A 14,508-nucleotide genomic window follows, 5' to 3' on the forward strand; every position below is an offset into this window, starting at 1 on the left:
GCCAATTGCCGGCAAGCCAGGCGACGGTGCGAGATTCTTTTCGTAGTATCGACTTCCGGCAGCGGGAGCGCGGCCGGGTGCTCATGTGTGTCTTAGCGTGTTACCCGCTTGCTGATACACTCAGCGTTGCGTCACAGAACAGAAATATTGTTGGGCTTAAGAGAGAACGATAGAGAGAAAAAGATAGAGAAAGAGGACAGTCGCTAGTCATGCTGGTGTTGCCAGGCTGGCATTCTCCTTTATTTTCACCCAGACATTGTTTTCATTCAAAGTTTCAAGGGAAGTTAGCACGCGGAAATACGGCTTTGGGTACGTCAGTACAAAGGGTTATTATACACGTTGACGGGTAAACGAATGCTTAAACACTGCAGCCAACATACTAACTGTCGTTGTAGTCCGAATTCGTTCCCGCGAGACCCTGACCACATCGTCTGGAGGTCGCGGGTTGGGTTGGCAGCCTTGCAGGTGACGTCTGAGCCGGGGGCAGGTGCCGGTTACTTGTTATTTGTGCGTGCTATATTTTAGCCCGCAATCCTTATTTTTATGCTGGGTGTATTCAATAAAGAATTAGGTTTTATTTTTTTGTATATTACTGTGAGCAGCCGAAACGTTTAATCTTGTTATTGTTCAATAATAAGAAATGAGTTGCCGCAAGGGTTATGGTAACACTCGCGCCTCGAGATCAGTGGGTCGCTTTTATTTTTATTTATTTTTTCGCTCCCAAGTTTTCCCTCGGTGGTGACACGTATGGCGCGTTTGTTTGTTTCCCATTTTGCTTCGTTGCGTGCGCCCATGCAACCGCCGGTGCCCTGGCCTAGCGTTGCACATGCGTGGCTCCTTAGATTCCGTCTGGGAAAGCCGAGGAAATACGCCGTTCTAGCGCCGCCGCCCTTCACTCTGGCCCCTGTCCGGATGTCTGATGGTCGCACAAATTCCGACCTAATGTCGCCTGCTCATAGAAACAAAATTGGCAAACGCGAGGTATTGGCACAGCAGCAGCGAGTCTACGACGCGCCATATGCCGCATGTTACAAGTGTGAGGATGTTACGACTCTCGTTTGTTGTTTGTTCGGCCATGTTTTTCTCGTATGTGGAGAAAGCTCTCATTATGTACTTGGGGGGGCAGGGCCTACCCATACAAAATGTAGTGTATTATCGTACCCTAAATCTCCCCCTCTTCCTCGCCCCCCCTCACCCCCACCCCCACCCCCTCTGCACCACGCCTATGTCGGCCCGAAGCAGTAGGCGGCGAGGGCGGGCTCTTACAGCGATGGTGGTGGCTGGGGAGTGTTTGCAATTTCCGGAATGGTGTACATGTGGGTGAAATATGAGGGGTGAGCCCATCATTGACTCTCCCTCTCCCTCTCCCTCTCCCTTTCCTTCTCCCTCTCCCTCTCCCTCTCCCTCTCCCTCTCCCTCTCCCTCTCCCTCTCCCTCTCCCTTTCCTTCTCCCTTTACTTTTCCCTTCACCCTCTCCTTCTCCCTCTCCCTTCTCCTACTCCGTCTCCCTTCTCCTACTCCGTCTCCCTTCTCCTACTCCGTCTCCCTTCTCCTACTCCCTCTCCTTCTCCTACTCCCTCTCCCTTCTCCTACTCCATCTCCCTTCTCCTACTCCCTCTCCCTTCTCCTACTCATTGTTCCTTTCCATTCCTTTTCTTTTCTTGTCCCTTTCCTCGCCCCCCCCCCCTTTCTCTCTCTCTCTCTCTCTCTCTCTCTCTCTCTCTCTCTCTCTCTCTCTCTCTCTCTCTCTCTCTCTCTCTCTCTCTCTCTCTCTCTCTCTCTCTCTCTCTCTCTCTCTCTCTGTTACTTATGTGATCATGTACATGGCGAGTATATCTCACAAACTGCGACACAAACACGCCATATACAAGTCGGATGCGTGATCGATGCTTTACCTCGTGATTAATCCAGCGCGGTCGATCAACCCCGGCAAAGCAGGCCTACCTACGCTTTGGCTGCCGCCTTACCGGAGCCCAGGCCAAGATCTGTGAATCTTGGTCGAGTTTTGCGATGCCCTTTATCTATCCCGATATGCATGTGCTGCACGCCCTCTCTCTTTCTTCACTAATTTACCTCTCACCTCTCTCTCTCTCTCTCTCTCTCTCTCTCTCTCTCTCTCTCTCTCTCTCTCTCTCTCTCTCTCTCTCTCTCTCCTCTCTCTCCTCTCTCTCTCTCTCTCTCTCCCTCTCCCTCTCCCTCTCTCTCCCTCTCTCTTCCTCTCTCTCCCTCTCTTCCTCTCTCTCCCTCTCTTCCTCTCTCTCCCTCTCTTCCTCTCTCTCTCTCTCTTCCTCTCTCTCTCTCTCTCTCTCTCTCTCTCTCTCTCTCTCTCTCTCTCTCTCTCTCTCTCTCTCTCTCTCTCTCTCTCTCTCTCATACTTTATGCACATTATTTTATCTGGTATGTTTAGGTAATTATTCAAAATTAATACTTATACGAGTGCAATAGATGATTTATTAATTTTTTTAATTACTCGTACAAGGGACATTATGTAGTTAGAATGTATATTTACATTTTCGTAAGAAATTATTATTGAACATTGACTTACGTTGTATTTTCTCCCGCAGGCACCTGAGAGATGGCACCTTAGAAGAAAACAGCATCATTGACGGTGCGAGGATAACCCTTCTTCCCTCGGTGGAGACTGGCTTACTGGTGAGTCACGAGAGAGTTGATTCACTTATATGATTGAATGAGTGTTGCACCTTTTGCATGCTAGTTTGTTTGTGTGTGTGTGTGTGTGAATTGGAATGTTCTGCCTTGACCCCCCCCTTACTCCCCCCCCCCCCCCCCCCCAGCCACGACCCCCGACCTCCGACCCCCCGACCCAGTGCACCTCGGAGCATGATGTCATCTCGTTGAGTCTCGGTCTTGGTATAATTTTCACATCCATTATCGTGTATCCGCCGCCCTTCCTACTCCTTTCCTCTTCATTTCTTTCCTGTTCCTCGTTCTTTCTCGTCCTTCTCGGGTTCCTTTTCTCCTCGTTCCCTAATCCTCTTTCTCTTCCTCCTTAAGTCTTCTTCACTCCATCTCCTGACTGTTGGGTGTCCGCTTCCAGTTATTGTCGTGTTTAAAAACGCACATGCACACGCACACGCACACGCGCACACAATGCACCTACATTACCTCAAGTTCAGTGGAAATGGAAGGAAAGGGAACAAAAAATGAGGAGTGAGGAAAGGGAAGTGAATTGGAAAGAAAGGGAGGGAATGGAGGAAAGGAAAGGGGAAGAAAGGAAGGGAATGCAGGAAAGGAAAGAGAAAGCGAAAGGAAGAGGAGGAAGTGGACGGATAAAGAGTAAGGTGCTGAATCGACCCGGGGGTAAAGGGAGGAGGGGTAAAGGGAGGGGGACTTAAAGGGGGAAGGGCTGTGGGCTAGTCAGGACTGCGGGCGGCGCCGTACAATCTGTTTGCTCGGTGGCGACGCGCGAGGCTTAGCGGACAGGTCTCTTTGTCTGTTTGTCGTTTTGGAACGGGAGGTCGCGATGTTCCCGTCTTTGGGGTTTCGGACTTTTAGCTGGAAAGGTCGATCGCAAGCATTTTCGCAACGGCGGAGGCTGGGTCGGAGAGAGAGGGAGAGAGAAAGAGAAGAACAGGTAAAGTTTTGTTCGTGAGTGAGCGAGCGAGCGAGCGAGCGCACCTTCCCGAGAGCGTCCTGGCGGGTCCATCATGTATGGTGCGGTGCGGTGGGTTGTGGCGGAGGGGGGGGTGACTTACGCTCCGCCAGCCAAATATCGGCTCAAACGTCTAAAGCGATAAGGGCGATGTTGGCGAGGCGTCCAGGTCAGCGAGTCGTCACGTAGAGGCTTACCTTCTACTCCACGCTGGGGGAGAGTGGGGTGGGGTGGGGGGGGGATGAGAGAGAACCACCTGTTTGACCCCAGGTGACCTGTGGCCATCCATTTGCTTGTTTGTTATAACACTAAACGAATGATTTTGAAGCAATCGGGCGTTGTTGCTGGTTGAATTAGTTGTCTTCGATCTGGAAACGGCGCCTCACCCTGACAAGAGGCCGGGGAGGGAAATAGAACTCCCGCTCTTTCTTCATTTGTGGCATCGAAAGTTTGGGATTATATTTCCGTCAGTTTCTAGCACTGTGCATTTAATTTAAAAGACGATTTGCCCGGCGCAAGGGAGGGGAGATGGTGAAGGAAGCGGAAAGCCAAAGGCGCGGCCACCCACCCGTCCGTCCCGAGCGCCGCCTCACCGCCACATTTATCGTATTCTTCTCTCGCGTTTCCGGACAAAGGGTGGGCGAGGGCCATCTCCTGTCCCCGGCGGAAACTACGGGCTTTACCGGATCCGAGGCCGCCGACATCGCCGCCGCTAAGGCTCGTGATTGTTGTAATTGGTACGGGTTCATTTGGCGAGAGATCGTGTGAGTATGAGGGAGGGAGAGGGAGAGAGAGAGAGAGAGAGAGAGAGAGAGAGAGAGAGAGAGAGAGAGAGAGAGAGAGAGAGAGAGAGAGAGAGAGAGAGAGAGAGAGAGAGATATGTGTATATATATAGAGAGAGAGAGATGTGTATATATATATATATATATATATATATATATATATATATATATATATATATATAGAGAGAGAGAGAAAGAGAGAAAGAGAAAGAGAAAGAGAAAGAATGAATGAATGAATGAATAGAAAGTTAGGAAGATAGAAAGATAGAGAAAGAGAGCGAGAGAAAAACAAGTGGCGAGAGAGTGGAGAAAGTCCTTGAAAGAGGCAATCACTCGAGATACGCCGGCCCATAAAGGTGCATTTCCCTTCCCCTCTCTGCCCACCGCCCCCCCCCCCCGTTATCCCTCCTCTCCCCTCGTATCCTAGGATATTCGTCGCTAAGATATTCGACTGACCGTTACTTAATATGTTGTTGACGACAACAAGTTGTCTTTGCTAATTTTATCTCTCTGTTTTACCTGAGCTTGAGAGGGGGGGATATGGGGAAGGAGAAAGAAAGGAGGAGGATGGCGGGACAGAGTGGAAAACTATTGGAAGTGAGAGAGAAAGAGAGAGAAATAGAAAGAGAGAGAGAGAGAGAGAGAAAGAAAAAGAGAAAGAGAAAGAGAAAAAGAGAGAAATAGAAAGAGAGAGAGAGAAATAGAAAGAGAGAGAGAGAGAGAAAGAGAGAGCGAGAGAAGAGAGAGAGAGAGAGAGAGAGAGAGAGAGAGGAAGAGAGAGAGAGAGAGAGAGAGAATGTAAGATAGGTATTTTCAGCCATTTTGGGTTTGCGTCCACATCTATTTCCAGAAGCAAGTAGCTCGAGGCGTATTTGCCGCTCCCAGCCGTTTCGCCTGCTTTTACAGCCGCGGAGAGGCGGGAGTGACCAGCGCCGACAGACAGGCAGCCAAGACGTAGAACTCGAACTGCTTTGGGGATTTGGGTAATTTGAATATCGCTCAGGCCAGCTTCCTGTCTATTACAGTCACAAGCTCAGGAAACTTATCGATGGATATTCAGGGGGAAAGAAGGAGAGAGGGAAAGAGAGGCTGGTTGAAGGAGGGGGAGGGAGGGAGGGAGGGAGGGATCGAGGGAGGGAAGAAGAAACGCTGAGGAAAACGAGGATTGATGGAAGGAAAGAAAGAAGGTTGGGAGTGATAGATGGATAGGGAGAGAAAGGGAGTGCGGAGGTCAAGATGGAGCCATATTATGGTTGGGTGTGTTTGTGTGAGGGAGAGGTGGAGTGGGGGCGGGGAGGGGGGCAAAGATATTCATCGTGAGCGGGTCTTCCCCATTTTATATCATCTTTCATTTTCATGTTTTTCCCTATCTCTTCTCGTCTCCATCGTCGTCTGTCTCTTCTTTCTTCTGTTATCCGAATTATCGCCATATCCTCTCTTTTACTATATTATTGTCACTATCTCCCGCTCTGGTGAAGTATACAACCAGGAATTCATTGTTCCTGATTTCCAGGTCGTATAGCGGCAGGTAATCTCGTGTGTGTGTCAGTGTGTGCGTCTGTGTCTGTGTCTGTATCTGTATGTGTGTGTCTCTCTCTTTATGGGTGTACTAATGTGTGTTCGCCTGTGCCTGCTTGTGTATGTGTGTCTGCCTGTAGCTGTTTTAGCCTTCTCTTTATGTCTGTTGTTTACGTAGGAAGCATTCACTTCCTAGGCCTACGGAGGGTGATTGGTCTCGATTGTGGAGCTAAATTATCGCTGAGGTTGAGGGAGAACTTCCGGGGTTGAGAGGCAGGGGAGGCGAGGACGGAGGCGAGGACGCGGAGGCCAGTGCGGTCGAGGAATGTGTGGGAAGGGACAAGGGAAACGATAGTAGAAGATTTGAAATTAATAGAAGGCGAATGGTATATAGAATTGAGAATAAAGAAACGGCAGACATAGTTTAAATAAAAGCTGGAGAATGGAACGTTGTATATGACGTTCCACGCGCACCACCACACGGTCTTGCGGTTGGTGCTAGGCCTACCTGGGCGCCGCCGCTTCGTAGCGCCGCTTCTGGCTGTGAGGCGTCGGGGGGAACTCAGCTAGTATAAATATACAGTGTGATTATTTACTGCTTCCTCACGCATCAGTACGCGAAGAGAGAAAGACACAGACACATAGGTAGCCTAAACCGTGACTAACAAATCATGTATTGGAGTTGTTTAATTAACAATCGCGAGAATATCCAGAGAACGAACAAGGGAGCAGGATTTATTTGCTCAGAATGTTGGTGGGAAGGGAAGGCAAGCCGAAAACAGGGCGTAATAAGTGGAGCATAAGAATCATTAATTAAATCGTGGGATTGATAAGAGATCATGCATATCATGCTGATATTCTTCTTTATCTCTGGGGCATTTAGGCGATTGATCATGTTTTTTTTTATATTCCAGTAAATGTATCTCTCTTCTTTTCTCTCTCCCCTCTCTCTCTCTCCCCCCTTTCCCCTTTCTCTCTCTCTCTCTCTCTCTCTCTCTCTCTCTCTCTCTCTCTCTCTCTCTCTCTCTCTCTCTCTCTCTCTCTCTCTCTCTCTCTCTCTCTCTCTCTCTCTCTCTCTCTCCCTCCTTCCTCTCTCTCTCTCTCTCTCCTTCCTCTCTCTCTCTCTCTCTCTCCTTCCCCTCTCTCTCTCTCTCTCTCTCTCCTCTCTCTCTTCCTCTCTCTCTCCTCTCTCTCTCTCTCTCTCTCTCTCTCTCTCTCTCTCTCTCTCTCTCTCTCCCCCTCTCCCTCCTTCCTCTCTCCTTTTTTTTTTTTTTCTCTCTCTCTCTCTCTCTCTCTCTCTCCCTCTCTCTCTCTCTCTCTCTCTCTCTCTCTCTCTCTCTCTCTCTCTCTCTCTCTCTCCTTCCTCTCTCTCTCCTTCCTCTCTCTCTCCTTCCTCTCTCTCTCCTTCCTCTCTCTCTCCTCTCTCTCTCTCCTCTATCTTCCATCTCTCTCCTCTTTCTCGCCTCTCTCCTCTCTCCCGTCTCCCCTTTGTCTTCTCGGTTCTCTCCTCTCTCCCCTCTCCCCTCACTCCTCTCTCCTCTCTCCCCTCTCTCCTCTCTCCTCTCTCCCCTCTCCCCTCACTCCTCTCTCCTCTCTCCCCTCTCCTCTCTCCCCTCTTCTCTCTCCCCTCTCCCCTCTCCCCTTTGTCTTCTCTCTCTCTATCTATCTATCCATCTATCTATCTATCTATCTATATATAATGTTTATTTATTTATTTTGCTTTCGCTCTGATCCTGTTTATCTGTCTCCCTCCCTCCTCTCCTTCATTTTCCCTCCTTCCTCTTCTTCCTCCTCTCCTCCTCCCCCTTCTTCCTCCCCCTCCTTCCTCCCCCTCCTTCCTCCCCCTCCTTCCTCCCCCTCCTTCCTCCACTCCTTCCTCCCCATCTTCCTCCCCCTCTCCCTCTTCCTCCCCCTCTCCCTCTTCCTCCCCCTCTCCCTCTTCCTCTTCCTCCTGCCTCCACTCTCCCTCTCCCCTCTTCCTCCTCTCCCCCTCCCCTTCTTCCTCCACTCTCCCTCCCCCTCCTTCCTCCCCTTCTTCGTCCCCCTCCTTCCTCCACTCGCCCTACCCCTCCTTCTTCCACTCTCCCCCCCCCCTCTTTCCCGTTTTATTATAGCAGACGTAGACCCTGGCACGCCAGGACCCATAGTCGGAAGGAGTCATGAAGATGCCTTCCGTATAAAAAAGCGGCTGGAAGAAAGAACCCAGGTCAACGACCTCTCTCCACGACCCTCCCCCTCCTGCCCCCTACGAAGAACTGAGTAGTAGATAGTGAGATATGTAGTGGAGAAGTTCTGGAATTTATTTGATTATGCTTGAAATCCTCTTCATGATGAGTGTTGCCTATGTATGATGTTTAGCCCGGTAAAAAATGATATGTATGTACGTAACATACGTACGTGTTTGTACGGGAGGGGGGGGGGGGCGTCGAGTCTAGTGCCGTGGTCAGAGGAAGGGAGAGGAGCAGGGAAGAAGAGGAAGGGAGGAAAACGGAGAAGAGGGAAGCGCCCTCGTTTTCCACTCGCTTAATGATCTTACCGTCACTGGCATCATTTATCTTTTTTTCGCTCCACTCTCCCTCCTTTCCCTCTCCTTCTTGTCCCCTTCCCTCTCCCTCTCGTCCCCTTCCCCTCTCCCTCTCCCTCGCCCCCTTCCCCTCTCCCTCTCCCTCTCCCTTGTCCCCTCTCCCTCTCCCTCTCGCCCACCTTCCCCTTTCCCTCTCCCTCCCTTCTTCTTTTTTCCCCATTTCTAGCCATCATTATTTCTGTTCGTCTCTCCTACTCTTGCTCTCTCACCCTCCTTCTATCTCTCTAACCCCCATCACTCTACCTTCCCTCTCTTTATCTCTCCTTCCCTCCCTTCTTCCTTCCTTCCTTCCTTCCTTCCTTCCTTCCTTTCTTCTCCCTCCTTTCCTCCTTCCTTCCTTCTCCCTCCTTTCCTCCTTCCCTCTCCCTCCTTTTCTCCTCCCCTCCCTCCCTCTCTCTCTTTCTCTCTCTTTCTCTCTCTTTCTCTCTCTCTCTCTCTCTCTCTCTCTCTCTCTCTCTCTCTCTCTCTCTCTCTCTCTCTCTCTCTCTCTCTCTCTCTCTCTCTCTCTCTCTCTCTCTCTCTCTCCCCCTCCTTCCCTCCCCTTCCTCCCTCCCTCCCTCCCTCCCTCCCTCCCTCCCTCCCTCTCCTCCTCCTTCCCTCCCCTCCTTCCTTCCTTCCTTCCTTTCTTTCTTTCTTTCCTCTTCTCCTCCCTCCCTCTTTTCCTCCTTCCCTCCTTCCCTGTTTTCCTCTCCCCCTTTTTCTCCCTCTCTTTCCCCCTTCCCTCTCCCTCTCCTTCCCCCTCCCTCTTCCCCCTCCCTCTTCCCCCTCCCTCTTCCCTCCATCTTTACCTCCTTCCCTTCATCAATCCCTCCTTCCATCCTTCCCTCCCTCCTACCCTCTTGCCTTGTTTCCTTCACTGCCTCATCTCTCTCTATCCCGCCCTCTCCCTCTTTCTTCCATTTTTTCTCTCCTGTTCTCTCCCCAACTCCTCGCTCTCCTTTCTCTTTAATTCAGCAGCAGAATCTTCGGCAGCGTCTGTCTCTCTCTCTCCCTCTCTCGGAAAATGCCATTCGGAAAGGTCAGGCGAATCGAATGTGTGTCCTTATTGGCGTTGGCGCTGTTATTGGTTCCCGACAGTTTTCGGGTTCCGTTCCAATGATTGGCGTCGATTTATCTGTCCGTCTCCACCCCTCGCCGCGTCCTGGGCGTGGCAGGGATGGGGGGTTGGGGGTTTGGGGGAGGGGGGTGAGGTACGAAATGGGGAGAGGGGGCATGGGGCGGTAATGGCAGGTGTGACAGATATGGAGGCTACGGCAGATGTGGAGAAACACTTGTAGAAGGTGTTACGGGGCTGTTTCGTCAGGGAGACAGTTGTGGAAAACGCAAGTGTGGCAGCAGAGAGAGAGAGAGAGAGAGAGAGAGAGAGAGAGAGAGAGAGAGAGAGAGAGAGAGAGAGAGAGAGAGAGAGAGAGAGAGAGAGAGGGAGGGGGGGGGGGTGAGATGCGAGAGACCAGGAATGGAGACAAGGAAACATGGAACAAGTACTGAAGGAGAAAGATTGATGAGGAGGATAGGGGGAGAGGGAGAAGGAGGGGAGAGAGAGGGAGTCAGGTGATATAAAGGCTGAAGTAAACAGAATGCCAGAAGCTGATCGGAAGCGTGGCACTTCTCAGCTCTGTCGTCACGTCGTAATGTGACCTCAAGGACTCTCAGGTGTAACTTGCTAGTGTTGACACTTGCTGGTAATTGTCCTTCTGTGCCCCGTCTCTTCGCTCGTCGGCAGGCAGTATGGACGAGTTTGCTTGGAAAATCACTTCGATCGAAACGCCGTTTGGGTTGCGTCCACTTCTGTTGAGAGATTTTAATTTTTATTCCGCTGTGAAGCGAAATAACGACTACAAACTTCCGGGCCATCCTCAACGACCAGGAGAACTGAAGTTGCACGTGCATTTGCGTTTTATTGTGCATTTGCCTGATTTGATGTGCACGATTATGTGCTCAATCTCGTTTTATTAGGCATTTCCGTGCTGAAGCTTAAGGTGGATGGTCACAGAAATTCGGTTTATCAGACGACATTCCAGCTGAATCGCCAGCTTAAATCAATCGTCGATAAGGGGTGGCTCAAATGGCCTGTCGGGAGTGTGAGGAGGAAGCACCAGTTAGCAGAATAATGAGGGAAAAGCTCTGTACTCGCGGTTGAAGAGGGGCCGGGGGACGGGGGCCGAGGGGGGGGGGGCGGGGGCGAAGGCCGGGGGCGAAGGCCGGGGGGCGGGGGCCGGGGGGCGGGGGAGGATCCGTGCCTGAAGCAAAGTCTGCGGGGGGAGATATCGAGCACGCTTCGGAACGCGGGCGGGTGCGTACGGGCGGATCTCGGGTTTCATTTCTATCTGTTTGTCAGACCTGCTTTTTGAGTGTTAGCTGGGCTGTCGCGCGTACATACGTATATATATATATGGATATGCATGTATATGGATTAATTGTTATTTGATGTGTTGTTTTGTATTATCATTTGGATTCATTTGCATGTTTCTTCTCGAAAATAACACACAAGATTTATAATTTTCGTTTACTATTTCCCGCAGGTATGTTGATATCAGCGATGTTATGACATCCATTCCAATCCTGGAATGCATGGGAGTGGTGCCAGAGTAGTGAGTACAGTGTATGCAGATCCTGTCACATCCAGAGTGCGCTCTTAGATGTAGATGGAGAGAGTTGCTTAAACGAGTGACACAAACATAAACACACACGCAAAAAGCCGTCCGGACATGCAAGCGCAAGCAAGCAAGTAGCCCCCTCACAAGTCTGCATGCTACACACATGCACTATCTATCTATATCTATCTATCTATCTATCTATCTATCTATCTATCTACATTCTACATTCTACAGATGTACCCCCTCCCCACATACACACATATATGTGTATATGTATATATGTATATATAATATAATATATATATATTATATATATATATATATATATATATATAATTTATATACATATTTATATATATTTATATATATATATTGTTATATATTTATATATGTATATTTATATATATATATATATATATTTATCTATATATATATATATACTTATATATTTATGTATATATATATTTATCTTTATATATATATTTATATTTATAATATTATATTTATATATATATATATATATATATATATAATATATATTTATATATATTTATATATAATATATATTTATATTTATATATATATATATATAATATATATTTATATTTATATATATAATATTTATTTATATATAATATTTATATATAATATATATATTATATATATATATTATATATATTTATTTATATATAATATATATATATATATATATTTAATATATATTAATTATAATATTTATTTATATATATATATATATATATATAATATATATATATATATATATATATATATATACTTTATATATTTATATATTATATATATATATTATATTATATTTATATATATATATTTGTATATATATAACTATATATTATATATTATATATAAATTTATATATTATATTTATATAAATATATATTTATATATAATGTATATATATATATATATATATTATATATATATTTATATCTATATATATTTATATATTTATATATATTTTATATACTATATAATATATTTATAATATATTATATAATATAATGGATAATTTATATATTTATATATAATATATATATTATTATATATTTATATATATATTTATTTATATATATATATATATATAGTTATATATATTCATTTTTATATATATATTTATATATTTATATATATATTTATATATTTATGTATATATTTATATATATTTATATATATATATTTATATATTTATATATTTACTTGTACATTTTGTATATATATATATATATATATTACTTGTACATTTATATATATATTTATATATTTATATATATATATATATATTTATATATTTATATATATATATTTATATATTTATATACAATATTTATATATTTATATATACATACATATATATATATATATATATCTATATATTATTTATATTTATATTTATATATATTTATATATTTATATATAATATTTATATATATATTATATATTATATATATATTAATAATATTTATATATATATATTTATTTATTAATATTTCATATATATATATATATATATATATATATATATATATATATATATATATAAATATAAATATATATTATTTATTTATATATATGTTTGTACATATAAAACATACATATATATATATATATATATATATATATATATATATATATATATAAATATATATATATATATATATATGAGATACCGGTGTGTTTGGTGTATGTATAGGTAGGGATATATGTATAGGACCTACAGTATGTGTACGTGGGTTCTTCGTGAAGAACGAAGAGCCCTCCCAGAAGCCCCCCCCCCCCTCCGGCCTCTCCGACGGACCGAGGCACGCTGCTGCTGCCAGTGTCATTGACCTCCATGGCTGGTCCCGGACCTATGTCTTGTTTCTTAGATCTTGTGTCTCCTTCTTCTGTACCCGGTGTCTCCCTCTATTTAAACGGGTATGGTTAATGCGGAGGCCGGTGCTACCTGTGTGTTAACTGTTTATGTTTTGTTGTATTCTTTTCCTCTGCATTGGCGCCAATTTTCCGTGTCTCCTCCGCGTATCCATTTTGCTCGAATTCAAAGTGCAATGTTTCTGTTTATATCATTCTTTGTCTGTCTGTGTAGGACGCACCGTTACACCAGGCTTGTGTGACGACGTTGGTGGTAGTGGAGGAAGTAGGTTGTACTCCCGCCCTTCGCTCGCGCGTGTCTGGTAACTGTGTCACGCCCGCGGACCTCCGGCGGCTGTATGCGACGGGCGAATGTAGGAGGACTTTTAAATACTGACGAAGAAGAAGACAGCAAGCGGAAAAGGAAGACAGAGGAAGCTGCGATTCCTCGGTCGCATCCGCGACCTCAAGTCAGGAACCTGTTTGACCGGTGACATATTTCTTGGTTTTGGATTTTTGTACATTTTATACATTTGAGTATATGTACGTCGTCTCTAAATGATTATTGGAAACACAGAGGAGATTAAGAGAAAAGGTTGGATCGTATTCGAGAGAGATTGTAATTTCTGTTTCCTCGTTGGATTTCGTTTTACGTCTGGCACACATGTGAATCGCTCGGTCACTAGGTCAGCCCAATGAGCGATGTTGTACCGCAAGATTTCGGCATTTCTCCTCTGTTCTTCCTCTCGCTCTATTCATTTTTCCGTGGCATTCTACTAGACTTTGAAAGGGAGAGGACGAACTAAATAAGCGAGCACGTCCATTTTCCCTATCCTGAGAAGTGCGTTGTCTCCCCGCAGCTCCCCTTCCGCCAGCCATTAAGACGTGCTGTGCTGGAGGGGGGAGGATGAGGGAGCGGGGCCGCTGGCCTCGTCATTGCCACGTCATATGGTATTCTATTTTTCCTCTCGTTCGTAAGCTGCTGCAAATTTTAAGTGGCAATTCGATATCCCGGGACTTTTAGGAAGGAACTCTCCTTGAGTTCGAAAGCACTGTGAAATACCTAAGACCTCTCTTGCTTCCCTTCCGATTTCCGATTGATCCAAGGAGACCGAGGAGGAAAAGGCAAGTCCCAAGAAGCGGAAAGAAGGAAAACAAACGAACGAGATGAAGAAAGAACAAAAAAGAGCAGAAGATATGTTTACGGGGAGGAAACTTTCTCACTGGTAACTGTGTCGAACCGCTCCGAAGCCCCCCCGCCCCCTCAACCCCGTTATGGTCCGGACTGGGAACTGTACTACAGTTCTCCTGCTGCACCTTACTGTTACGTTGTATGAAGTAACGTCCCGTAGCTTCTTTGAAAGGTTTCTTTTGACATGGAGCCAAAACGTCGATTGCCATCAAGACCTTACAGAGGGGCGAAGATTAACCTCCGCGCCGTGCAAAGTCTTGCCATCTCCGAGATTCTCTTCCCCTTCGGCGGGTCGTCGGCGTGTTGCCATTGCAATCTGAGCACTTTTGTTCTTT

The 14,508-nt window shown here is 45.7% G+C and overlaps 1 protein-coding gene across 1 annotated transcript in view; it reads left to right on the top strand.

Moving 5' to 3' along the window:
- Positions 1-14,508, top strand: part of LOC122252502 (uncharacterized) — a 61,411-nt gene that overhangs the window by 14,176 nt on the left and 32,727 nt on the right. The window contains exon 2 of the mRNA XM_086554856.1: positions 2,565-2,652. Within this exon, the coding sequence (XP_086410982.1) occupies positions 2,565-2,652 (88 nt within the window). The remainder of the gene's footprint in view (positions 1-2,564; positions 2,653-14,508) is intronic.

This window comes from Penaeus japonicus, unplaced genomic scaffold, assembly GCF_977035675.1.
Source record: "Penaeus japonicus unplaced genomic scaffold, GWHDUDI00000001_assembly GWHDUDI00000030, whole genome shotgun sequence".
Lineage (NCBI taxonomy): Eukaryota > Metazoa > Arthropoda > Malacostraca > Decapoda > Penaeidae > Penaeus > Penaeus japonicus.